The sequence below is a fragment of the Otolemur garnettii genome, unplaced genomic scaffold (assembly GCF_000181295.1).
Source record: "Otolemur garnettii isolate 467f Iridium unplaced genomic scaffold, OtoGar3 scaffold00101, whole genome shotgun sequence".
Classification (NCBI taxonomy): domain Eukaryota; kingdom Metazoa; phylum Chordata; class Mammalia; order Primates; family Galagidae; genus Otolemur; species Otolemur garnettii.
Window position 1 is genome coordinate 2,293,564 of NW_003852496.1, and position 27,523 is coordinate 2,321,086.

The 27,523-nt window shown below is 47.0% G+C and overlaps 1 protein-coding gene across 1 annotated transcript in view; it reads left to right on the top strand.

The window, feature by feature from the left end:
• The window catches only part of EEFSEC (eukaryotic elongation factor, selenocysteine-tRNA specific), a 280,597-nt gene that overhangs the window by 139,458 nt on the left and 113,616 nt on the right, over positions 1–27,523 (top strand). The window contains exon 4 of the mRNA XM_023516956.1: positions 1,299–1,463. Within this exon, the coding sequence (XP_023372724.1) occupies positions 1,299–1,463 (165 nt within the window). The remainder of the gene's footprint in view (positions 1–1,298; positions 1,464–27,523) is intronic.

Sequence of the window (27,523 nt, forward strand, 5' to 3'; positions counted from 1 at the left end):
TCCTGCCTCCGCCTCCCAAGTAGCTGGGACCACAGGCGCCTGCCACAACGCCTGGCTATTTTTTGGTTGCAGCTGTCATTGTTGTTGGAGGGCCCGGGCTGGATTCGCACCTGCCACCGTAGGTTTATGTGGCTGGCACCTTAGCCACTTGAGCCACAGGCGCCGAGCCTCCAAATACTTTTTTAACAGCCTATTCCCTTACAAAATCAGAAAGTAGCAAAATAAAAGGAATATTGCAATCTTTATTTTTATTGGTAATTAGGTCTGACAACATCTCTGAGCACATAGATGGCATGAGGAAAATTGGTTGTTTGAGGTTGAAACATACGGAAATAGTAAGCCAATGAGGAAAAGCAGAAACTTAGGCTATGAGGGTAGCACTGGGCCTTTGCTAGACATTAGACCAGGCCGTGTCTCTACTGGGGCTTAGAGAAGTGGCTGGCGTGTGGTTTTGGCAGGAAGAATAGTTCCATATAACTCTTCTGAGAGTCCAGCCCCTCGCCTGCCCACACCCAACACAGGTGGCTGCCCCTGAGGACAACCCTCCCCTGTCCCTTCTCCGCATGTCCCTTTGTTTTTCCTTCTTTCGCTTGTCATTCTCTTAGGCACCATGCCAGCTCCTGGAGATCCTTGGAAGTCCTTTTAGCCCTATGGGGAGAGACAGTAAATAAATTATTGTGTTAGTGTGTGAACTGTGGTGGAGAGAGGGCAATGCAGCCACACCGAAAAGTCTTTCCAAAGGAGGTGTCACCGGGGAAGGGGGAAAGGCCAAACTGGAGAAATTCCTGGCCTGCCAGCTGCTGACTTAAATGGGGAATGCTGGGAGATGAGACCTAAATGGTGCCTGGGAGCTAGATGATGAGGACTCTTGCATTCTGCAGGGATCAGGAAGCTGGAAAAGCACATGAGACTAGCGAGCAACAGGAGCAATGGGATGGGTGTCCTTAGTGGGCTGCTCTGCTGCAGAGAGGAAGAGGGCCTGGGGGTGAGGGGCTGGAGGCCAGGCCTCTTAGGAGACTCCTGCAGCAGTCTCAGTGGGAGAGGACAAAGGAAGTTTCTCCAAGTGCCCTCCTTGGAGCCAAACAGAAAGAGCCAAGAGCATGACAGAAGCTTACAGTGCAGTCAGGGAATCAGAAATTCTGTTCTTTCAGGCCATCTTGCCAGGGCATGGGTCTTTCATTTGGGTCCTACTGTGGCTGGCTTGGTGGACTGACGGTTGGCCGTGTCCTCTGCCCTCCCTGCCCTGCCCCTTTAGGCCCTCTCCCAGATATCCTGTGGCACCAGCTTCTCTTTTCTAGCTCCTGAAGTCCCAGATTTCCATCCCAACGAGAGACCCCTCAGGACCATTTCTCATGTCTGTGGACCACTGTTTCTCCATCAAAGGCCAAGGCACTGTGATGACAGGGACCATCCTCTCAGGCTCCATCAGCCTCGGTGACAGTGTGGAGATTCCTGCTCTCAAGGTCAGTCTCACCTTGGCTTTCCTTTTGGCCTCTCTCTCCAGCAGCCAACCAGGGGGATGGTCCGTTTGCCTCTTCAGCTGCTGAGCTTATGGGGCCTGCCTAGAGTTACTACTGATGCCCACTGCCCGTATCCTTTCTCCTGCCACTCCTACCCTCTGGCTTCCCTGCCCTGCCCTGTCTGGCTCCACACTTTTCTCACCTCAGGTTCTAGAACTACTGCTTTTCATAATTCTTATAACAACACCTGTTTCTTGGAAGCCTATGGAATGCCATGATGAGGTGTCCCCAAGTTGATGTTCTTTGTAGATAAACACACTGAGGCTCCAGAGTGAAGTGTGCCTGAGATAATGTGGTCAGCAAGTGAGGGTGCTGGAGGTGAGCCCTTCCTTTGTGCATGCCATATGTATATCAGGGTGGCAAGTGCATGTGGAGTTATTTCTGGGTACCGTTTTCTTACAAGAATTTAAAATACACAATTTGAATTTTGTAGCCCTCAGAGTCATTCAATCTGGAGGAAATTCAGATGAGTTTCACATTCCTGGTGGCCACTGGCAAATGCCATATTACCCTTCTGTAGACCTGTGAGAATAAGAATGGACCCCTGAGTGTCCCCCTGCCGCCCTCTCTGCTGGTACCATGGTCTGGCACTGATTCACAAGGTGTCCTATGGCTTTGGTATTCCCCTTAGACAGAGGGTGTTTCTGATAGCATGACTTTACTAGACAAGAAAGACAGCCTGCCTGATCATCCTTTACCTTCAGGAATATAGGTGGGGGCCAAGGACTAGTTAGAGGTAGGCATGCTGGAGTCAAAGGAAGCTGGCACTTGGGGACTGGAGGTGCACACACAGCCCTGTGGACTGAACTCCAGCTGGACATACTCGCAAGTGCTCACGGCTCTGGTGCGTGAGTTTAGTGTGTGTGCTGATTGGGAAGGGCTACTTGGAATGCTGTGTCAAGGCATTTTTAAGATTATTTGGCTTCCTAGTTACATTAGTCAGGTTTCTACAAATAAAAAGAATAGGAGATACAGATACCTAGATATCTATGTATCTATACTTGTATATCTTTGGATATCTAGATACCTGTGTGTGTGTCCCATAGGTTCTGTTTTTCCAGAGAACTGTGACTAATAAACCTAGTATTAGACATATATAGATACACATATATAGAGAGAGATGTATTTTAAGGAATTGGCTCGTGCAGTTGTAAAGCCTAGCATATCTAAAATGTATAGGGTAGGCCAGCAGGACGAAGACCTACTTGCAGAATTTCCTCTTTAGGAAAGGTTAATCTTTTTTCTCTTATTGCCTTTAACTGATTGGATGAGGTCCACCCACATTATGGGGGAAAATCTGCTTTAGTCAAAATCCACCAATTTAAATGTTAATCTCATCCAAAAACATCTTCACAGGCCAGTTGCAATGGCTCATGCCTGTAATTGTAGCACTTTGGGAGACCAAGGTGGGAGGATTGCTTGAGACCAAGAGTTTGAGGTTAGCCTGGGCAATATAGCAAGACCCCATTTCTAACAAAAAAAAAGAAAGAGAAAAATTAGCAGCATGTTGTGGTAGGCACCTATAGTCCCAGCTACTTAGGAGGCAGAGGTAGAAAGACCACTTGAACCCAGAAGTTTGAGGTTGCAGTGAGCTATGACCTAGGCAGCAAAGTGAGACTCTCTCTTTTTTTCTCTCTCTCTGTCTGTACACACCCAAAACTCCAAAAATACCTTCACAGAAACACCCAGAATAACGTTTGAGTACATATCGGGGCATTGTGGCCCAGCCAAATTGACATATGAACTGAACCGTATCACTAGGTAGACATGGACCATGATAGCACGAGAAAGAGAAGAGGCTCTTCTGGCACCTATGGCTTAAGTGCCATAGCTCTCTCTAGGATAGAGCTGCATGGTTGGCCATGTGGAAGGAGCATTTCATGTGGAACAGGAATGAACAGGGCTCCCCTAGTTTTCAAACCCACCTCGTCTTTGTGGTGCTATGGCTATTGCTTCTTTCTACTGGGGCTGGGGGTGTTGGGAAGAGTCTCCTGATTAGAAAGACTCAGGTTTGGCCATGTTCTGGGGCTCCTTGGATCTGGCAGTAGGAGTCAGACAGCAAGGCCAAGCCCTTCCCTGAGTGCCAGGACCTCCCCTGGACAGTGTGGGTAATAATTCCTTCCTCTGCCTGCTGTTGCAGAGTCTTCTCTGAAGAAATATCAGTCCCAAAAAAGACTGCTTGAATAAAATCCACTTTAAGCCAGGGACTAAAAGCATAAATCTTAAAAAATAAAGCACAAAATTATGAAAATAAACTAAATTTATATTTAACAAAATTAAGATTACATTTGTGACTGTGTGCAGATTCTTAGCTGGAACAGAAAATATATCAGTACTAAATTTCTTTCTAGGACCACTCTGACCTGGCATCCTTTCCACCCTAGGAGAAGACATGTTTTTAGCTTGGGAGAGGAGCTGGGTGGGGTCAGAGGAAGGTCTGGGTGGGGGTAGACTTTGAGTTGAAGGGAGGAAAAGTTTTTTACTAACAGGGTCAGTGGTTGCAATGTTGGGACCAAGGGCATGGTAGAGGACAGAGGCAGAGATAGTCAGCCATGGTGAGGAGGAAGGGCTATTTGAGTGGGGACATGGTCTGAGGTCTCTGGCCCCTCTTTTTGTCCTTTTAAAGGTGGAACTTGTCTGTCAGAATCCCAGTTACTAGTCTGTAGTACTTGGTGCCTGGCAGATAGGACTTTAATTCTCCTCTCACTGTGTACCTGTCTTCCTTCAGCCTACTTTTCAGCCCTCTCAATGTCTACTATTGCCTGATTATTTAATTTACAAGTCAGCAAAAGCAGAACTTGCAGGCAGTGTACTTGCCTGGGGAGATTTCCAAGCAAAATGTAGAAGAAACTGCAAAATGTGAAAGGAAAGAAATGAATAGAGGAAGGAACTTTTAGGAAAAGGGATCCATCCGGTGCTTGATGACTTGGGAGGTTCTAAGCCTGTCCAGGTTGCAAAGGATGCTAAAGTTAGGAAATTCACTGCTGAGAAAGCCAGCCAGGGAGAGAAGGCCAAGGGTCAGGCTGGAAAACTTGTTGGAAGAGATCAGGTATGTGATTCATGGATCCAACGTTAGCAAAAGCCAGGAATAAAGATAGACTTCCATAGGATATATGGAAAACCCTCTTGTTTTATGGCATGGGTCCTCCTGATGGATATGGGAGACTCGCAAGATGAGAATGTCGTACTAGCAAAGACACTGGCATGAGAGGGACCGAGACTTGACAAAATGAGGGAGAAGATAGCTCTTCAGTTTCTGAGGCTGACAGAAGCACTGCACTGCAAACACTTGCCGTCCTGCCAAGCCATGTGACTGTCAGGTCAGAGCTGTGGACACAGAGCAGAGGCTGGACAAGTGAGCCCAAGGGTATGGCCCCAGAGGCTCTGTGTGCACAGAGGGCAGAGGGTCAAGACCCAGGAGGTTGGTCTCACTCAGGTACTCAAACTTAATGGAATTTTCCCTGCTGAGTTTCAAACTTATTTGGGACCAGTGACCCTGGATTCCTTCCACTTTATCCCTTTTGGAATGTTGGAAGAAGATAACTTGTTTTCTTGACCCATAGATGGAGATACATTTTGCCCCAGGATAAATCATACCCAGGGTTTCATCCATACTTGGTTAGGTGACTTACCTGATGAGATCAGAGACTTTTGTTGTTGTTGTTGTTGTTATTGCAGTTTTTGGCTGAGGCTGGGCTTGAACCCGCCACCCTTGGCATATGGGTCCGGTGCCCTACTCCTTGAGCTATAGGTGCTGCCCAAGATTAGAGACTTTTTCAGGTGATAATATTTAGAAGAGATTTTGGACTTGGAGTTAATAATTAAACGGGGTGAGACTTTGGGGATGTTGGGGGAAGGTGAATATATTTCATGCATGGGCCGAATAGGAACTTTTGGGGACCGGAGGGCAGACTGTAGTTTGTGGAATTTTGGTCTGCAACAGATATGTCCACCCAGAACCTCAGAATATGATCTTTTGAGGGCCAGGTGTGGTGGTGTGCACCTGTAGTCTCAGCCACTTGGGAGGCTGGGGTGGGAATAGCACTTAAACCCAGGGGTTCAAGGATGTAGTAAGCTTTGATTGGGCCACTGCATTCCAGCCTGGCAACAGAATAAGACCCTGTCTCTATTAGAAAAAAAAAATTATCTATCTATCCTTGCCTCCTCCTTCCCTCCCTTCCTTCCATCTTTGTAGATGTAATTAAGGTAAGGCTCTCAGGAAGAGGTTACCCTGGATTACAGTGTGCTCTAAATCCAGTGACCAGTGTCTCTCTAAGAGACAGAAAAGGGGAAGACTCAGGGTTTGACAGAGGGATGTCCATATGAAGACCAGGGCAGGGACTGGAGCTATGTAGCCCCAAGCCAAGGAGCACCCGTGGTTGCTGGCAGCTGCAAGAAAGTAGCGGAGAGGCGTGGAATTGATTCCCCATTAGAGCCACCAGAGGACTCAGCCCTGCTGACTGGCTGATTTGGATTTCTGGCCTCAGATTTGTGAGAGAGGAAATTTGTCCTATTTTAAGACATCAGGTCTGTGGTCATTTGTTACAGCAGCCCTAGGAAACACAGACATTTTGAAGTCAGAGAAAGCCTAAAGTTCATTATGATCTTGGGCAAGCCCTTAACTCCTCTGAGCTTTGGCTTTCTCTGGGGGAATGGCTGCCCCCAGCTCACCGTCTCTGGTTGCTGTGAGGGTGATGAGAGTGATCAAAGCTTACTACATCCTTGAACCCCTGGGTTTAAGTGCTATTCCCACCCCAGCCTCCCAAGTGGCTGAGACTACAGTGGCACCAGACACTTTACACACCCAGGACAGGTGTGCTCATTCCTGTCTTTACTGCATTTCCTATCTGACAAGTACAAGAATTTAGGCCCCAGGACCTTAAGCAGTGAGACAGCAGAGCCAGGATTTGAGTCATTCATCCAGCTCCAAAGACTGGGCCCTGGCCATGTACCCTGCTATCTCTAGAGCCCTTGGAGGAGACTCTTGGGCTGGTAGTGTTTCCTGCTTTGGGGGGCAAGCCTGCAAGTTCCAGAGCAGCTTGTATGCAGGCTGGTGTACTCTGCTGCAACCTTTCCCAGGCCATGGTGTGTATAAAAGCCCGTTTTGGAAGAGCCTGAGATTCAGAATTCCTGGCCCCTCTCACCCCTGCCTTCCACTAGCCATGATTGGTGGCTGGTAGCTGTCGGGCACTGGGGCATTGCAGGATGTGGCCCTCTTCCCAGACATAGTGACATCCTTGTTAGATTTTGCTAATAGACTTGGACACATCTGACCGCTTGAACTCCCTTGGAGGCGGGGTTCAGCCATTCCAAATAAACAGTCACATTCCCTCCGGGTCTGGGCTGGCCTATGGAGCCTGCCATGTGCTGGCCCCAGTTTCTGCTGCCCAAATTCATTCCCAGCTGGGGATAATTAGCTGAGCAAGGAAATGTTGGGGAACAGGTTGTGACAAAAAAAAAAAAAAATCTTATTTAGATCCCAGCATGGTTTAAACATCAAATATCCTCAAATTGGCCAACTTTCTGCTTTTTACTTTTTTGATCCTCATCCTGAGAAATCTCTCTGTTAAGACTTGATTTTGGGATTTCAGGCTAATGAAATCTCTGGTGGTGATTGGCTGTCAGGCTTGTAACATAAGAAACTGTTGAAGCCAGATCGTGGACAAAGAGAAAGGCAAGGGCTAGGACTGCAGAGGGCCACAGGCTTGGGCATTGACCAGCCATGTGGCCACAGGAAAGTCATTGAACCTCTCTGTGTTTCACTAATTCATCCCCAATTCAGGATGACCCTAGATGTTTGACTCTGGGTCCTCTGGAAGATGGGCAGAGGGGTGTGGGGGGTCTCCAAGTGACAAATGTGAAGCTCCTGGCCCCGAGGAGCTTTATTCTTGCCAGTCAGTATTATTTTCATGAGGGATTTTTATTGTGGGTTCCAGAAGTAGTAAGTGGCAAAATACTTTCCTTGTTATAAGGAAACAGGGCTTTTCAGGACTACTAAATGAGTCATTGACATGGAAATAAGCTTTGCAGCGCCCTCTGGTCTGCTATGAATCAGTTAATGTCCTGACAATGACAAACATCATTAGGTGTATTTGGATACCTACTTCGTTGTTGATTGCGTATTCTTCCAAATTGAGTCTGGGTCCAGATTTATTTTTTTCTTTATTAATAATCCCTGGAAAATAAAAAGAAAATCTTAAATACTATTTACATGGTGTTGCTTTTACCTTTGCCTCTGCTCTTTGAAGGATGAGGTAAGACTATGACATCTGGAAAGAATCCACTTTCTTGCCCCAACAAGCCTGCAGCCACAACTCTTCCAGATCTGACCTTCCCCCACCTCCAGCAACCCTGCTCTGCTTCCCCTTCCAGAATCAACTGTTTCTCACCTGGGGCCTTCCTGGCTATAGGGTATGCTCTTCCCACCTTCCCAGCTCAGGGCTCAGGTCCTCCCGTGCACACACTAGTTGGCACTTGTGTACTGTGTGCTGCTGCATTTGTCTTTATGCCTGCTTCTCCTAAGGTGAAAATCTTGTTGGGGCCACAGGCCGGACTCTTTGGGCCCCTCCCTGGACAGCTGGAGCAGGCAGGGTGAGGGGCAGGGGAAAACCTGGAAGGAGCCATGCTGTCATCTTCTGAGCACATCAGCCCTGCTCCCTTGGTGGTCAGCTTCAGGAACGGCCTTGCAGATGGAGCCCTTCTTCTTTAGCCCCATGGCCACTGCTCAGGTCAAACTCCCTAGGCCACCCACACCCCTGCCACTGCATGCTGCTCCTCTCCCTGGTTCCAGGGTTGGCTTCTCTAGCCCAGCCCAACCAACAGGGGGCTTGTTGCTGTGCTGTCCATTCCAGGACAAAGCCTGAGGTGCTTCATGTGGCTTAGAAGACAGAGCATGAGCTCTTTGTTGTCACCTCTGCAGTCTCAGTTTTTTATTTCAGAGCCACACAAGGTCACCTGCATGTCTGCATTTCCATCTTCCATCAGATCCCAATGTAGTGTTCCTTGTCATTACCCACTAGGCCTTGCTCTATCCCAGAGGGTCAATTCAGTCTGTGGAACACTTGTCTCCTGATTGTGACTTGTTGCTTAATTCTGGGCAAAGAGATATAAAGGAAGTCTTCTAGGAGTTTGGGGAAAGGTTTCCTTGCTTCTAAGAACTCAACCCAGAAAAAGGCCATCTTTCTCCTTTTACTAGACATTGAAGGGAGGAAGGATGTGCCATCTGGACTTGGGGGCTAAGCAGCCATCTTATTCCCACCTTAAGGGAGGGGAGCAAAGAGGGCAGAGGTGAGGGCAGCGTGGCCCAGAAGCAGCGTTGCACACTGAGGGCTGCTGTCAGGTCTGCCTGGCCTTAGAACTTGGTGTTTTGTGAGAAACTGCATTTAGCCAGAGTTATCTGTGACCTATGGCCCAAAGCATCTGTGTTTATGAGCCTAATTAAGGAATAGGTTCTCCTTGACCTGGGTGGATCAGGAGCTCATCCATGCGGGCAAGACAAGTACAAGGCCCTGCTTGGACAGGCTAGAGAGGGAGTAGGAGGGAGGGTGGGATGGTTCTCTAAGAAAGCTAAGGTCTTGTCACTGGATGATGCAGAAGAGATGCTGGGTAGACAGCATTGGGAGGTGTCTGCGGACTTGGTGTGCCTGCGTGAGTGCCCTCCTTGCTCAGGTGCTGAACACAGACAGACTGCCTTTGAGTCCCGCTCTATCACTTACTTGCTGAGGTGGTGACTTCACTTCACAGAGCCTTAGTTTCCTCCAAGGTAGTTGTGAGGATTTGATGAGGTCCACATGGCATGCTTGCAGTGGGGCCTGTACATAGGCCACCCTGTCTCTGTTGGTGTCATCATATGCAACTCTGCGGCTTGTCTTGTCCTTATTTAGGTGCCTCTTTACTTGCCGGTAGAGTGCAGAGATTCAGGGGGGGTAGTCTAAGCCTTGCACACCCTGTACACCCCAGGAATGCTGAGATACTGAGACTCTGCAAGACCTTGGCCTCTGTCTTGCCCTTCTTCTGCCTTGAAGATTTGAATCACATCTGCAGCTAAGTTGTAATATCCTGTTGTCTTCCTAACGGAACATGGCTAAGGAAGAACAGTCAACAGTGAGGACAGGAGATTGATTGCAGAGGAAGCAGCGAGCTCAGAATGGCTTCTTGCTGTGTGGTCGGAGATCAGTGTCCAGCATCCTAATGATCTGGCTGGTTATAGGATACTGCCTCTTTGCAGGCCTCTTTCTTGTGGAATTCCTTGGGCTTATTCTCACCCCTTAACCTCCCATGAAGGTCATACCCTTCCACATCAGGTCCCTGAAAGTCTGCTGTAGCCAGCAGTACCAGCCTGCACTTCCAAAAGACCTGGTTCCCTTTATTTCCAGGAAGGGTTTTTCATGCTGGGACATCTATCCACAAAGATGGTGCTGCACACCTTGAACCTAAAGGGACCTGAATCCTCAGATGCTAGTGGATAAATGAAGGGTTTCGTGTCTGTCTTAGTTGAGGTCCACTCTTCTTAGTTTAGCATTTGATGGCATTTAGGGGTAGTGAGTTCTGAAGTAGAGTAGGGGACTGCATGGCATGAGGAGAGAGCACCAGAGTGGACATTGGCTGAAGGAATGCATGTCAGGTATTTGCTCACTGCGCTGCTGCATGCCAGCTCTTCCTGTCCCAGACCCTTTCATTATTCTTCTGGGCTTTCAGTAATCTTCTGAGGGGATGAAACAGAGGCATAAGGTCATTAAAATTTTTTTCCACACTGATCAGTGGAAGACTCAGAATCAGAGTCTAAGGCACATGCTCTTGATCCTGCTGAGTGCCCTGGGTGAGTGTGAGAAGACCAGTCACCCCAGGACCTGTCCTTCATATGCAGTGAAGCCTCTGTGGAGATGGTCAAAGTGAGGGCCCCTCAAATGCACAGTTGCTGGAACTACTTTTGGAAGTGCTGCTTCATTCTGTAGTAAGTGTCTTTGTAGTTTCTAGGGTGCCTCGTATGAGAGGCCAATAGGTTCTGGCTGACCAGCTGTCCAGGCAGAGGGCACAGCCAGCTTATTGTGCTGAGGGGCTCTATAATAGTGGGTCTGTCACTGCTCCTGAAAGGCCTTACCATTTCGTAGAGTCCTCTGCAAGGATTATCCTCCGTGGCCTGGGCAAAGTCAAAGCATGGGAGAAATGGCAGCAAGTGGTGTCTTCTTAGAGAAGGGGATAGCCAGGAGCAATGCTACCCGACCCTCCTGCTGGGGTGCCCCTTTACAGAACAGTCTGGTCCATGTATTTGGTGTGTGTTTTGAGCCTTGTGCCCAATCCTAGAGTCCTACTTGGGTCCAGGGTGACCTGCAGCTCTCCCCACTCTGTATGGGACTATCATGCCCAAGGCCGCAAGCAAAGCTATGCTGCAGCCTAGCCAGGACCCACAGCTTTCCTGAGTAGGCACGGCTTTCTTCCTGGCTAGCCACTGTTAGGCTGACTGGCTTGTTGGCTTAGGATCCATTGTCTTCCCTGCTTGCCCCAAAGCTTGTGCACAGGCACACCACTGCCCAGGTGTACCCTGCCCTTTCCAGCTGCAGGGCAATGTCACAAGGAGGTGAAGAGCAGGGCTTCAAGAGCCACTCTACTAGGGTTTGCACCCCACATACTGCTGTGTGACCTCAAGCAACTTACATAACTTCCTTACCTTGGAAGGTGGTGATGACAGCGTTGCCTTCCTCAGAGCAAGGGCTAGCCTCAGGGATGAAGGGGTGAGTTAGCATGTCTAGAGTACACACTTCCATCAGTGCTCGGTTAGTTTAGTGCTGCCATCCCTGTCACCAAGGAAGCCCCAGTCCCTACCTACCCCATCTATACCCTCTTGAGTGGAGCCCTGGTGGTCAGCCAGCTCCTTGCAGAACAGACAAGGAGGTGACAAACAGGCAGGAGGACTGTGGCCAGCCTCTGGATAGCCTGTGGAAACCACACATTGAGGGATCCCAGGTCATTGTGAGCCCTGGTCCTTGTTGGCTTAGGAGACTCCGAAAGTATCATTGCACCCTGCAAGTTATTGTGTGAAAAGCATTTAAGTAGAATTAAATCACTTTTATTGTTTCTAGGACAAGATTGTGATTTGACTAAAAATAACATGTATGGCCAAGGCGGGTGGATTGCCTGAGTTTACAGGTTTGAGACCAGCATGAGCCAGAGGGAGTCTCCACCTCTAAAAATAGCCAGGTGGTGTGGTGGGTGCCTGTAGTCCCAGCTACTTGAGAGGCTGAGGCAAAAGAATTGCTTGAGCCTAAGAATTTGAGGTTGCTGTGAGCTATGATGCCATGGCACTCCACCTAGGGCTACAAAGTAAGACTCTCTCTCAAAACAAACAAGGTATGGCTAGTTGGGGTGGCTCATGCCTGTAATCCTAGGACTCTGGGAGGCTGAGGCGGGTAGATTGCCTGAGCTGAGGAGTTCGAGACCAGCCTAAGCAAGAGCAAGATCAAGATCCCGTCTCTAAAAATAGGCAGGCGTTGTAGCGGGCACCTGTTGTCCCAGCTACTTCAGAGGCTGAGGCAAGAGAATTGCTTAAGAGTTTGAGGTTGCTATGAGCGGTGATGCCATGGCACTGTACCTCTACCAAGGGTGACAAAGTGAGACTCTGTATCAAAAAAAAAAAAAGAAAAGAAAAAGAAAGAAAGAAATGCTGGCTCTAGGCCAGGCATGGTGGCTCACACCTATAATCCTAGCATTCTGGGAGGTTGAGCAAGTAGATTGCCTGAGCTCAGGAATTTGAGACCAGCCTGAGCAAGAGTAAGACCGCATCTCTAAAAAACTAGCTAGGCATTGTGGCAGTTGCCTGTAGTCCCAGCTACTTGGAAGGCTGAGGCAAGAGGATCATTTGAGCCTAAGAGTGTGAGGTTACTGTGAGCTATAACACCATGACATTCCACCCAGGGTAACAAAGTGAGATTCTGTCTCAAAAAACAAACAAACAAACAAAAAACATGTACGATGTGGCCTGGGCACCATGCCAGCAGTGGTCCTGTCTGCTGTGCCCTGCGGGAGGGTTGGGTGTTGGGTTCCAGGTGTGAGTGCCCAGTTGTATGATTGTGGGGTAATGTGTGTGATTGTGATGTGTGTGCCCACTCCTCTGTACAGCCAGGCCACCTTTAAGAGCAGTCTTCAGGTGGAAATGGCTTTTCCCAAGGGGCCTTCAGGCAGTTTGCTTTCATAATCTTGTTTACCTTCAGTGGTTCATGGAGTTTCGAGGGGAAACTCTGACTCAGGCCCTAGGGAATTGTTAGATTCTGAAGTAGTGGGAATGAAGTGAATGACAGCTTACCAAAACTTTTGTGCCAGTAGCCCTCTGGGGGTGCAGTCATTTCCTCCCTTTAGCTGTGGGCCACAGTTCCTTTGAAATATGACATGCATGTCATCAAGGGGTCTGGAAAATATGAGCTGGCAGTGACCTGAGAACTGGCAGGACCTAGAACACAGGGGGGCGGGGGCTGAAGCAGGTTTCCTTTCTCAGGAAGTGGGTGCCTGGGCAGGGTCAGAATGCTGGTTGGAGGTGGCCTTGCAAGGTGCACAGAATGCAAGCACCGGACTGGTACTAGGAAGTATTGACTGCGAGTGTGGACACGTCTGTCCACAGAGGAGGCCCACTGCCACCTGTCTGCACTGGAAGTAACATGCGCCAGGTGCTAGGCCAGGTGAGATAGTGGAGGGTGAAAAAGCAGCCCACACTTCTGTTGGCTTAGAATTTACCTTTCAACAGTAGGGGTATGAGTAAATAAATACCTTGTTCACCTGTGGTGAGGTAATGGTGAGCAAAGGGGGTTCTGTAGATCTGGAGAGCTCCCTGGGAGGAGGCAATACTGGAAGTCTTTTTTAAAAAATTTCAGAATATATATTAAGGGTATCATGTTTTGGTTACATAATTTGTCTTTGTACAGATTGAGTCAGAATTATAAGTGAACATGTGCACAGGCAACCTGAGCAAGGACAAATACAGTTCTCTAAGAGCAGATGTCAAGGAAACAGGCCTAGGCTAAGATCAGAGCAGACTTCTGGGGTCTGCATCTGAGAGGAGGAGACCTTACTAGGAGAAGGGAGTGAGGCATGGGTTAGAGAATGTTCTAGGCAAATGCAAAGGCTTTGTGGTGGGAGACAGCTTGGTGAGTTTGAAAAACTGGAAAGAAGGCATCTGGGCTGGAGCCAGGACATGCATAGATGTGGGTGAGGGCGCTGGAGAGGCAGGTGGGGCCAAACTTTGCAGGGCCTGGTCGTCTGTTTACATAACGCAGTGGCTTTGAAGGGTAAGATGGTTTGAAGTTTTTGAGTGTTTTTTGAGGGAGAGACATGGTGGGGAGAATGGACTTGAAGGGAGCTAGGACCTTTCTGGGGCCTGGTGGGAAGGCAGTTACAGTAGTCTGGGCAGACTGAGATGGTATAGACCCCCTGGTGGCAATGCCCAGGGCTTTCAGGATTCTTAGGATTCTTAGAATTAACAAGCCTGGTGGTGGGCTAGATAGGGGGACAGGGAGGACACAGGCATGTTACAGAAGGCCCTGGCTGAGTGACAGGCCAGGTGGGGGAGAGAACCCAGAAAGATCTGGAAGTGAGGGAGAATGCAGAGCCAGGAGTGTGGCTTGGGTTTCCGTAAGTTGGACGTATCTGGGGAGCATCCACTTGGAGAGAAGGCATAGGGGGCTTAGAGAAGTTTGGGGTAAGATGTGAATTTGTGCACTGCTGGTAGAACCAGCCTTTGCAATTGGAGCCTCTGGGTAGAAAAGATAAGTTAAAAAGGAAACTTAAGCTGTTTCGTCTAGATTATATTCTGACGCTTCAAGGCTCCCAGCCCTCTTCTGCTTCTTGGCTTTGGAGCCTTCTTACTTCTGAAAGGTGAGGGATAGAGTGGCTTCGGCTGTGTCATTTTAGGATGGAGGGGAAGGTATTTCTGGGGACACTCTGGTAGAAACTGCCTTGGCTCCATGGTACCAGCCTGCAAAAGCCTCTGGGCAGCGGAGAGGGCAGCCCAGCTCCTCAGCCTCCAGCACTGCTGCTTTTGCTGCTGCAAAATGAACCAGGGTGACTGGGCGGAAGGTCAGGAGTTTAAGAGCTTGTTTGATTCAAGACTGGGGTAAGAGACAGGACGAGAATGAGCTGGTTTTATATGTGGATCCTGGTATTTTCTTTTGTGTCAGGGCGGAGAGTGGTGGGGCAGGGAGGGAAGGCAGGCCGCCAGTGGGAGCATTGCCAAGCAGAGCACCGCTAATGCAAACCATACGGCGGCGGTCGGGCAGCCACGGCCCATCTCTTGGCCCAGCTTAATACAGTCCTTGCTGCGGGCAGGGACGGGCAGGGACGCAGGCAGACAGGCAGGAAGGCGGCCAGGAAGGCAGCCCAGGCTGGGGGCTGCTTAACCCTTCAGAGGCTGAGCCAGCAGGCGGGCTTCTTCGCCTCAGTATGTTGACATTTTGGCTGGTAATTTTCTGTACTGGGACAATGTAGGGTGTTCAGCAGTGTCCCTGGCACATACCCTTGAGATGCTGATGGTACTTTCCCCCTAGTCTTGATAACCAGACACTGTAAAGTCCTGATGGGGAGAAATTACCCCCCAGTGGGGAACCAGTGCCCTACGCAGAGGTATCAGCTGCCTGGCCCTGCCTGGGCCCTGACCCACCTATACCCTTCAGGGGCCCTGTGTCCGTGTATGGAGTGCTGCCCAGGGCTAAGCATGTGAGGCGCATGTTCTTAAGATGCAGAAGGCCGTAGAGTCAGGGGAGATGGGGTTTGCCCAGAGCAGTACGGCCAGTAGGAGCCAGAACCTGCAGGCAGTGTTGTTCCCTCCCTTCCCTTGCCCTCTGCACCTTCCTTTACCCTTTGCACCCCTGCACTACCCTCCTCAGTTTCTCTGCTTGTCAGTGGGGAGGTACAGTCTGCCCCTCACATGCTTCCTGGGGTACTAATTACTCTGCCTGTTTCCTCTGCCAATTCAAAGTGCAGTGCCCAAGGAAACACACATGGGTGTGTTCACAGTGTGGTTTCTATTGTGAGTAGATGGAATGGGCCCAATGTCTCATGACAGGGGCCAGGTTATGTTAGCTGCAGTGCCACATGCATGGAACATAATGACAAAAAGTCATGTGGAAAGACCACTGTTAGAATTTTCACACCTGTGAGGACGTAGACTTGTCAGTCTTGTTCCTAGGTCCTTAGTAAGTAGTTTATGAAAAATAGAAACAATGTAATGCTAAGTGCAGAAACAAGTCTCTGAACAGTATGTATGATTGGGTTCCATTTCTATAGGAAAACTGTGTACAGATGTTTGTATATACGTGCATCAAGAAAGATCTGGAAGAAGACACAGCAAATTGTGAACAGCGGCTACTCTCAGGGAGGGAGGGAAAGTGGAATTTAGGGGCTGAAAGGGAGCTTTTATGTGTTAGTCTAAGTAATTGGTGTTCAGATCTTTTACAACGAGCTGGTATTCATCTGTTTCTTATGTGGTTTTTATGAAAGAAAAAATACAAAGAGCCAGAGAGAGAGCAACTTTTGTCTGCTCTTCCCTGTTTCTGTCTGTTTCTGTCTCACCTCCCATGTGCCCTCACCCACTGTGTCCTGGAAAGGCTTTCTCTGCATGGGGAGTGCCAAGGGCTGGTCTGGCACCATTCTGCCTGAGGCCAGCTTCTTTTCAAAAGGCCCCTGTGCAAGGGTGCGCTGTCCGGCTGTCCCTGGCTGGTCCGGCCTCTGCATGGCTCTTCAGCACTACTTGGCCTTTGCCGGCCTTCAAGTGGCTGCTGTTAACACCTCCTTGTCTCTGCCCAGTGTTCCCTCTGGGCCGGCTGTGCTGGGCTGGCTCAGCTAGTGGTAGCCTCCCCTCTCTTAGGGGCTGCAGGCATAGTCCCTCACCCCCTTCTCCTTCATCAGCCTCACTGCCTTGGATTCTTCAGCTATTTTCACTCATTTCTTTCAGGTTTTCAGCCCTTTTTCTCCAATTCACTCTTTTCTTCTCTTTCCACACTCCTCTCCTCAGAGAAACATGACAGGCCTTGTCATTTGGTGACCTTTATTCCCTGCTCGCCACTGCCTTCTGCACCTTTGGGTATACGTACACTTCTGTCCCTTTTGCAGAGGCTGCCTCCTTTCCTGCCAGCACTCCGTGAAGACCAGATATAAGACACTGCCATCACCCTTTGCTCAGCCTCAGCAAATGGGTCTACACTGGGTGCATGGTGGCAGTTATGAGCTTTTACCTGTCAAAAGCCTGCTCTCCCTCCAGTACCACCCAGGATGTTCTCTCAAGCATCCCCCAACCCTACTTAACAGGTGAGGAGAGACAAAGGCCCACGCAGATTAAGTGACATATTTTAAGGATGGATCTGGCTCCAATATTTGTGTACCCTCCACCTGGCCTTTGTGTCTCTCCTATAACTGTGGGATGGCTTGTGACAATCCTGCAGCTGTGCCCCGTTTTGGCCCATGTCCCAGCTTTCTCCAGCTGCTGTGAGGGTCCCTGGGAGTGACCTTCTTGCCTTGCTAGTGGTACGTGGCCTCCAGGGTCACCTTTGGTCTTAGCCAAGCCTTGGGGTCCTAAGAGAGGAGGGGTGTGGTGTGGCTGCCTCCAGCTCACTTCTATTAAGAGTGTGTTCCAGAAGGTAGACTTTGTATCTGTGTATGTTGGGGGTGAGGTGGATAAGGACGTGAGAAATGAAATGATCGACCTCTTCATTTCTCCTAAAGGTTTTATGACCCAGAAAGCTAGGCCTTAAGGGGTTTGGGCCTGACACCAGGAAGTACCTAGAGAATTTCATCATGGAAACCCTATGATGGAGAGCAATGTTTGGGTTAGGGCTGACCGTGTCTTACTGATGGGACTGGGAAGGGCAGAATGGGTGTGCCCCATCTGGGATCTCTGCTGGAGCCTGGCTGTTAACACTGCATTCCAAGGACAGGTGAGGTGCTCTGAGGCAGGCAGGCAGGTGTCCTCCTATGAGCCCTGTTCTGGGGCTCTGTGCTTCATTGCTGGCGATGGGATCTGAGGCCAGTGACTTGTATTCTCTGGTCCTCAGCTGTTTTGTCATTCGGGGAGGGGAGAAGCTGGGGCATTAACATGGAGTTAGTGGTGGCCATGGGATCTGAAGCAAGCAGTTGCAGCCTTGATTCTGTCCTGGCCCTGTTGCCTGAATGGATTCCTGGCAGGGGAAGCTTAGGCCGCCCAGCTTGCCTTGGCTGTCTTCCCAGGTAAGGACTCAGACTCTCCCATGGGGCCTTGTGCTGCTCCTGTGCCCTCGCTGTCACCTGCTCACCAGGGCCCAGAGCTGTCTGGAGCAAGGGCACCTAACCAGGATCTCTGTCCTTTCCTGCTGTGAGCAGAGTTCTGGCTTCTTGGCCCCAATTCATGGTCTAACCTTGTGACCTACATGAAACTTCAGCAACCAGTGGCTGGAAGCGGGTGGCCCTTCCGTTCCAAGCTAGGAGTACATCAGCTCCAGACTCCTTCCATGCTGCCGGCCTCGGTTCACAGGGAGCCCTTTGAGGGGCTTTTTGATGTGCACCATGGATGTTTGGCTTGACCAAGTTTGTTTGCTTAAGCATTACTCTTGCCAGTTCATTCGGACCTTCTCTTTCTTTTAAAAATATACTGCTTGCCAAAGGTTATTTTGGATCTGTTTTTGTTTATCAGGTAGAATTGTTCCAGCGCAATTGAAAGCAGACCCATATGTTGACACGCACTAGAGCCGCTCGCCAGGGCACGCGCACATGCAGAATATGTGAAGAGAATCATCTGGAGCCCTAGAATGTACACAGCTTAGGGTAGGGTCTGGGAAGTGCCCTGTTCACTGGGGACTTGGTGCTGAAAGATTTTTGTCTGTGTGCTAGCTAGTGGCACATTTTGAGGTAGGGGAAACTAGGGACTATTAACCTATTGGGAGCAGCAACCTGGTGAATTTAATGAGCTTTGGGATCAGGATGGCTGTGACACCAGGCCCCTTCCATTTCACAGGCCCCCTGTGGGACTGTGCTAGGTTGTGGCTGGCAGCCTTTGGGAAGAAGCAGGGCTGGCTGGCAGTCTGCCGAGGGTGAGGGAACGGAATGCTGGGCTCCTATAGCTGAGCTTTCCTTGTGAGTGGCCTTTTCTCGGGGACGCAGTTGGTGCTTCCTGGCAGAAGACCTTCTGAAAGCACACTCCTCTCTGCTCATCAGGGTGTGTGTAAGCAGGCTGCTCAGGGGAGCCTTTCTGGGGTTGACTCTGCTCATTGCTCCCTTGCCCTTGGGGGTTCCATGGCGCCTGGAGGCATCCAGAGGAGCTGGGTGGTTAAGGCTTATCCCCTTTTCTGTCTATCCCAGGACAGCCTAGCAGGAAGCTTAGGGCATGGATTCAGCCACAGGTCTTACCAGAAGAATAGCACAGTGTCCAGAGGGCGATTATGTCAGCTAGTTTGTGTTTGATTACTAGCGCTAGAATCCAACTCAGATGAGCATGAGTAAGGGGAATTTGTTTGCTTCTGTAACTGGAAAGACAGGGTACTCCTGCTCCAAGCCCAGCAGTCTGGGGCTTGAAGCCTGTTAGGACTGTTTTTGTCCTGGGAGGGGTGGGGTGCAGAGCACAGAGCTCAGCCACTGCCAGAGTCAGAGGAATCAGGCTCTTTGGTCACTGACATGTTGTGCAGGAGAACATCAGTGAGGGGGAAGACGTTGCTTTTTGAAGAATCGTAGCATGTAATGACTGGGCAGAGGGGGACGAGCCTCTGAAAGAGAAGGACTGGCCAGAGAGGTGGAGAGGAGCGAGGAGAACCAGGGCTGGGACACTGCTACGTCTCCTCCTCCTCATCACCTGCTTCACGTCTGCTTCCTCTGGCCTTCAGGGTCATCTGCGTTTGGTTCCACTCTCCGTGCTTACCCATTCCTTCCTAATCAGCAGTTCCAAAAGTTTCTTGCCTTGCAATCATAGCAGGCAGCAACCTAGCTCCCTTAGCCCGTTTCTGTCCAGCCCCAAGGCCGTCCTCATGACCTGTAGCCACGGGCACCGTGGTGCTCGCCTGCACTTTCCTGGCTGTTGCCACATTTGTGCCGCACTCCTGTGCGGGTGCGTCATGTTATCATTAAATTTTAAATTCATTCAAAAGGGAACTGATAATATCTGTGAACTCACGAGTCTGTTTTGCTGGTTATATATTTTTTTTTAATCTAGAATTTGTTATATAAGTGCTTCTCAGGTATAAATTTGTAGTCATAAATATCAAATGTTGTTTTATGTCTTAAAGATATTCATAAATAGCACATTCTGTGGATGCCCTATGCCAAGCCTGCTCTTTTCATTCATGCTTCGTGAGTTATCTTTGCTGGTATTTGTGGTCTTAGTGCATGAGTTGTTCCTGCTGCGTGGTATTCTGTGATAGGCCTGGCTGCGGTTCACCCATCCATTCCTTTCTTGAGGGTGGACATTCCCAGAGCGTTTTGCCCCCTTCCTTTGGTGGCTCTTGGACTCGTGGACCATCTCTTTGGTGTCTGCCTTCACCCTGCCCCCTTTTCTGGAGTCTCCACGCACTCCATGCACACACAGTTCCCTCCTTCAGAGAGGAGTATCTATATAAACTGTTTGGAATTCTCTATAGGATATCTGCCTCTTCTCCCAATTTATTAATCCAATCATGACTTTTTAGCAGCGTGGACATGGATATTTATTTTATACTTTGGCTTATGATCCAGTATGACATTATTTTGGTACTCAGATGCTTCCAACCTTAACTATGGAGTTCTGTCAAGCTGGCTCCTGTGTCCTTTTGACATGACCCATCCCTTTGTTTTTTGAGCACTTTCTATCTTTCTGGCATTACCAGGCATTCTAGACTTAATCCGTTTTTCCTTGGCCTAGACTTGAAATCAGCCATTTCTCTAAGGAGAGTGGTTCCTTTTATTGGAGAACAGTATTAGAAACCAAGTCATGGTTACTGGATGTGCCCCTTGGTCTAGAACATCATTGCTCCTAGGTGCTTTTAGCAGACAGAGCTGTGAAATATATGTATGTATAGTAACCCATATAGTGAGACCTGACAATTAAATTTGCAGACTCATCCTAGAAAAAGTGCTACATACCTCATTGCTGAGTATCACTACAGTCACCTTCAAAGTCCTCCCCTTGGAAAGCTGTGCACTGATGCCTGCACCTGGTCCACCCTTCAAAGCAACTTTGGAGTTCTTTTTCTGGAATGGCCATCAGAGCTATTGTCATTTTACCCTTGATGCCTTGAATGTCATCAGAATGTCTTCCTTTCAATATTTCCTTTATCGTCAGGTAAAGGAAAAAGTCATTGGGGGCCCGATCAGGTGAGTAGGGAGGGTGTTCCAATATAGTTACTTGTTTACTGGCTAAAAGCTCCTTCCCAGGCAGTGCTCATCAGTGAGCTCCTTTAGAGCCTTTGCTTTGTTTTTTTGTTTGGATACAGAGTCTTACTAGGTTGACCTTGGTAGAGCGCCGTGGCATCACAGCTCATAGCAACCGCAAACTCTTGGGCTTAAGTGAATCTCTTGCCTCAGCCTCCCAAGTAGCTGGGACTACAGGCTCTGGTCCCAATGCCCAGCTATTTTTTGGTTGTGGTTGTCATTGTTGTTTGGCAGGCTGGGCTGGATTTGAACCTGCTAGCTCCTTAGCCGCTTGAGCTACAGGCACTGAGCCCTTCAGGGCCGTTATTGCACATACCTTCTCATGCCAAGATTTTCCTTCCTGTTTCTTGATCAGTTTGGTCTGCTGTGCTTCTTATAGTCAGCCTAAAGTTTGGATGCACAATTAGATGGATTTTTGCAATGTTTTCATCAGTCTGCCCATTACTGCCCGCCCTGACTGCTCTTCATCAGTGACACGTTCTCTCCCCTTAGAAAAACATTTAATCCATTTGTACTGCCGTTTTCTTCATGGCATTATTATCCTCATGGACTTGGACTAACATGTCCCTGAATTCAGTTCTACTCTTGCAAAATTTAATAAGAAATTTTTGCTGATTACTCTAATTCAAGCTCTGACATTCTGCAACAGTGTACAAAAATACACAACAACAGTGAATGCCACTCTGCACGACACTGCCACACGTCAGCATGAACACAACTGTGAGACACTGATACACCAAGGTGATGAAACCACCGCTACCAACGTCAGCACCTGGTGGCAAGTTCACAAACCTGATTGTCAGACTTCATATATTTCTGTAATTACAGATACAGTTATATCTGCCTTTATATCAAGCTGAATGTGAGTTTGCACTCTGTCTCTGACTCTAATCAAGTACCACATGGTTCATTCTAGCCTTGCCTCCTAGCTTGTCTGTGACTCTCTCCAATATTAAGGCCTCCCTCCTGTCACTACCATCCATTTACTTAAGTGTCCCATTTCAGTACTTTACCACTGTTGTCGGATTGTTAATCCTGTGAACAGGGTGATTTTTTTTTTTTTAACTGTGGGTGCCCACAGGCCCCTGAGTTTCTGATTTATGGGAGCAGGAATACTGCTGTTCAGGCAGACATTTGGAAGAGTGAACCCTAAGAGCTAATTTGGCAAGTAAAATGATGAAGTGTCCCCCTTTTGCCTGGAGTATGAACCGATGGCCCTTCCTGCCAGCAGGCTGAGGAGGAGGTGGCCTCAGAAGGAGGAGTACACAGTGATGCAGCTCCTATGGAGCAGTGGGCTTGTGCAGCCTACGGCCACCATGGGGAAAGGTTGCCCAGAGGCAGTGCACAGGTGGGAAAGGCATGAGATCAGAAATGGACTCTGGAAGTATTGGGAGGGTGGGGTCCCAATATGACAGGCTGTGTTAATTAGGAGGCAAGGAGGAGGCTAGAAAGGGAATGGAAATCATTTAATAGCTACACCTCTTTTCCTACTAGCCTTGGATTCCTTAAGGTCTCAACATGCACTGGAATTATTAAAGTGGAAAGCCAGGTGAGCTGTAGACAAAAGGAGGGAAGAATGGCATGGTGACGTGCAGAGCTGTAGTTTGAGAAAACCTCAGAGGTCTCCGGGGGTTAGGCCGGAGAGTCACCCTCTGGGAAAGCCCTTAGTCAGAGACACCAAAGGGCCAGTGAGAGCAGGGTTCCTCCTGGGTTACAGCAAGATAGAGACGCAGCAGCTATAGCACTTAACTTTAACTCGAATTTCTAACTGTTGAAAAAAATAGGTAATGCATTCTCATGATAGGGAAAAAATTCAAACCATGTAAAAGATGTAAAGGATGTTCCTTATCCTGGTACCATTGCTGGTTTCTTTCCAGAAATGATCTGTGCACGTTGAAGCACATACAGGTACATCCTCGCTCCCAATTTTTGCTTTATGTTAATAATACCATACTATACACATGGAGACATTGTTTTTTCTTTTTTGTTTTCTTTCTTTTTTTTTCTGAGACAGAGTCTCATTCTGTCACTCAGGCTAGAAGGCCATGGCCTCAGCCTATCTCACAGCAACCTCGAACTCCTGGGTTCAAGGGATCCCCCTGCTTAAGCTTCCTGAGTAGCTGGGACTACTAGCCTGCCACAATGCCTGGCTAATTTTTCTTTCTTTTAGAAGAAATGGGGTTTCTTTCCTTTTTTTTTTTTTTTTTTTGAGACAGAATCTTACTTGTCGCCCTCAGTAGAGTACCTTGGTGTCACAGCTCACAGCAACCTCAAACTCTTGGGCTTAAGCGATTCTCTTGTCTCAGCCTCCTGAGTAGCTGGGACTATAGGCACCTACCACACTGCCTAGCTATTTTTTTGTTGTTGTTGCAGTTGTCATTGTTGTTTAGTTGGCCTGGGCTGGGTTTGAACCTTCCAGCCTCAGTGTATGTGGCCGGTGCTGTAACCACTGTGCTACTGGAGCCGAGCCCGGGGTTTCTCTCTTACAGAGGCTGGTCTTGAACTATTGAGCTCAAGTGATCCACTCACCTCGGCCTCCCAGAGGGCTAGGATTACAGGTGTGAGCTGCCACACCTGGCCTCATACTGTTTTGTACCTTGTTTTTTCCCCCACAAAACTCCTTCTTGGAAGGTACTACCACATGTGAATATGGATCTGCCTTCTTTTTTTCTTTTTCTTTACCCTTGCAGCAGTGATAGTCGAGATGCACCTTCATTCATTTACCCTGGTCTTCTAGTGACAAACACTTCTTTTGCCTCTAGTCTTTTGCTTGACTTCTCTGTTTCTTGGCTTCAAGTGTAAATTTGTGGGACAGGTGCTTTTCAGTCCTTTTGGGTAAGTGATTTTTGGTTTGTAAAAACATTTTCACAGGATCCCCAGGTGGAGGTTTTGGCAGATATTCCAAAGACAAAAATTGAGTCTTTAATGCTGTGTTTTGGTCAAGGTCATAAGGGGTGCAAAGGGAACTTGCATCTGGGTCTTCTCACTCTACTTCCAGTCCCTTTTCACTGCATTCTGGACCTGAGGGAGAAAGGATGTGGCCATATATGCCACAGCAAAAGATGGAGTTAACAGTGAGACAGACAACCTTGGGTGGCGCCCATAGCTCACTGAGTAGGGCACCGGCCACGTACACTGAGGTTGGCAGGTTTGAGCTCAGCTCGGGCCTGTTAAACAACAATGACAACTGCAACAACAACAAAAAAAATATGGCTGGGCATTGTGGTGGGTGCCTGTAGTCCCAGCTACTTGGGAGGCTGAGGCAAAAGAATTGCTTAAGCTCTCTCTGTCAAAATTAAAAAAAAAAAAAAAAGGCCACCTAATATAAAAACATGTAAAGGAACTGCAAACTGCTATTTGCTAATTTATAGGAGTTCTTTTACATTGGGGGCACAAGTCTTTTGACAGACAACATGTCCCAGTCTGGAACTTGCCTTTTCATTTTGTTAGTGGTGTCTTTTGAAAGTTTTTAATTATGACAAATTTAAGTTTACCATTTATTTCCTTTTATGGCTTATGCTTTCTGTGTCCTCTCTAAGAAGCCCTTGCCGTTGCTCACCCCAGGGTTGAAGATACTGTCCTGTGTTTTCTTCTCTACCCTTTAACGTTTTAACTTAGAGGTCTGTGTTCTATCCCAAATTAACTTTTTAGACGGTGTGAAGAAAGCATTGAAGTTTTCTGTATGTTTATGCAGTTGTTCCGGCACTATTCATTGAAAGCATTTGCCTTTCCCCTTTGAATAGCCTTGGCATCTTTGTAAAATTAAGGAAAAAAACAAGTGACTGAATATGTGTGGGTCTATTTCTGTGTTATTTATGTGTTTACTTTTATTCTAGTCCCATACTGTCTTAATTTCTTCTTCCTTTTTTCCCTTTTTTTGGGGGAGGGTGGAGGTGACAGGGTCTCACTTAGTCACCCTGGGGTTACCCTGGTGAGTACCCTGGTGTCATAGCTCACCTTAACCTCAAACTCCTGGGCTCAAGTGATTCTCTTACCTCAGCTCCCCAAGTAGCTGGGATGACAGGTGCCTGTCACAACGCTCAGCTGTTTTTAGAGACAGGGTCTCATTCTTGCTCAGGTTGGTCTCAAATGCCTGTTCAAGCAACTCAGCCTCCTAGAATGCTGGAATTGCAGTCCAGCCCCCATGCTGTCTTAATTTCTACGGCTTTTTAGTAAATTTGGAAATGAAGTAGTAGTATTCTTTCAACTTTGTTCTTTTAAAATGTTGTTTTGGCTATTCTGGGTCATTTGCATCTGTATAAGTTTTCAAATCAACTTATTTTTGTTTAAGTGTGTTGAATTTTGATTGGCATTATGTGTAAACATTGTAGAACACTTAGGGGACAATTGACATTTTATCAGTGTTAAGTATTCCAATCTATGAACATGGTATATCTTTTTCTCAATTTAGGTTTTTAGTTCTCAGTAATGTTTTGTAGTTTTAAGTATAGCTTTGACATCTTTTATTACATTTATTTTTATGTATTTTATTTGATGTTATTGAAAATATTTTTTACAGTTATTTATTATAATGTATATACAATTGATTTGTTCATTTCCATTATATACTGCTATGGTTTGAATATATATGCCCTCTCAAACTCATGTGGAAATTTAGTTGGCATTGTAATGCTAGTAAGAGGTAGGACCTTTCCCAAGTGTTTAGGTCAGAAGACTTCACCCTCATGAGGGAACACATTGCTATTGTGAGAGTGGGTTTCCCATCGCAGGAGTGGATTTTCTCTCTTGCTTTCTCTCTCTCACCCTCTTTTCTCCTTGCCTTTGTCCTCTATGACATAGTAGGAAGGCCCTTGACAGACATGGGTACCTTGATATTGGGCTTCTCAGGCTCCAGAACTAGGAGCCAGTAAATTTTTTCTCATTATAAATTACCCAGTCTCAGGTATTCTATTTTAGCAAATATGTATTTGTATTAGTATTAGTATCAGTCCTTTAGTATTAGTATTCTATTTTAGCAAATTAGAATACTAATGTGCAAAGCACACTAAGACATGCATCCTGCAGCCTTCCGAATGTCAGTGACTAGACTGGTGGTTACTTTTTGGATTCCTTAGGATACTCTGTCATTTGGAAACAAGTCTTTTCTGTCCTTTTTCCTTTCTTTAACTTACTCGTTAGGAACTTCAGTACAGTGTTCAATGTGAGTGGTGAGAACAGCCATTTTTACCTTGTTCCTGATGTTAGAGGGACAGTAGTTACTGTCTCCCCATTAAATATGATGTTAGCTATGGATTTGGGGGTACATATTATCAAATTGAGGAAGTTTATTTCTGTTTCTAATTTGCGCAAAGCTTTTATCATAAATGGATGTTTGATTTTTTTTGAAATGTTTGTTCAGCTTCTATTAAAATGATCGTATAGTTTTTCTCCTTTATTTTGTTAATGTGGAAAGTTACATTTATTGATTTTTTTTCTTTCTCAATTTCAGACCCACCTTATACTACTAGGATTAATTCTGGTTGGGTGTGAAATACTGTATTTCTGGATTTGATTTGTTAACATTTTATTTAGTGTTTCTTTATCTATGTTTGTGAGATATGTGGTTCTATAATTGTCCTTTCCTGTGAGGCTTGGGGTATGTTTTAGTATCAACATTATTCTGGCCAGCATTGAGAAGTTTTCTTATTCTCTGAAAGAATTTGTTTAAAGTTGCTATCATTTCTTGCTTAAAAAATTTAGAATAATTCACTAATGAAGAAGCTGTGAGGGCCTATAGATTTCTTCAAGAGGAGGCTTTAAGTTATGGATTTAATTTCCTCAATATATAGCTGGTTGTTCAGATATTTCTTTTTTCTTGTGTCAGTTTTATTTTTACAAGGAATTAGTCTATTTTTATTTATTGATATAAATTAATTATAATATCTTCTTGTTATCCCTTTATGTTTTTGGAATCTATAGCAGTATCCCCATCTTATTTCTAATATTGATTATTTATGTTTTTGCTCTCTCTTTTTTGATCAGTCTTGGTAGGTGTTTATCAATTTTAATACTGTTTCCAAATAATTGACTTTGGGTTTGGTTCATGTTTTTCAGTTGTACATTTGTTTTCTATTCTGTTGATTTCTCCTCTTCATTATTTCCTTTTTTTCCCATTCTATCAGGACTTACTAGGATTGACTGTGCTCTTCTTTATGTACCTTTTTGAGATGAAAACTTAGATCATTAATTATCCTTTCTTCTTTACTAACTAACACATACAATTAGAACTGTAAATTTTCTTGTAGGTATTGCTTTAGCTTCATTTCATTGATATGTCTTATTTTTTATCATTTGTTTAAAAGTATTTCAGAAAACTTCTTTTATTGTTTAAGATTAATATAAGGGTATATACAATTAGGTTACACTGTTTGCGTTTGGTAGAGTTCAGGTTGTAGTTGAGCCCTTCACTCAGGCGATATGCCAAACACCCCTACATTGTGCCTGTTATGTGACAGTTTATGAAGACCCCCCTCAAGTTTTTTTAGTATGGTTTCTTTCATGGGTTATTTGTAAATATATTGCTTAATTTGCAAACATTTGAGGATGTTCTAATTAACTTTTGTTGTTGATTTATGGTCTCATTCCACTGTGGTCAGAGAACAAACTTTTTATGCTTTCAGTCCTTTGAAGTTGTTGGTAATTATTTCATGGTCCAG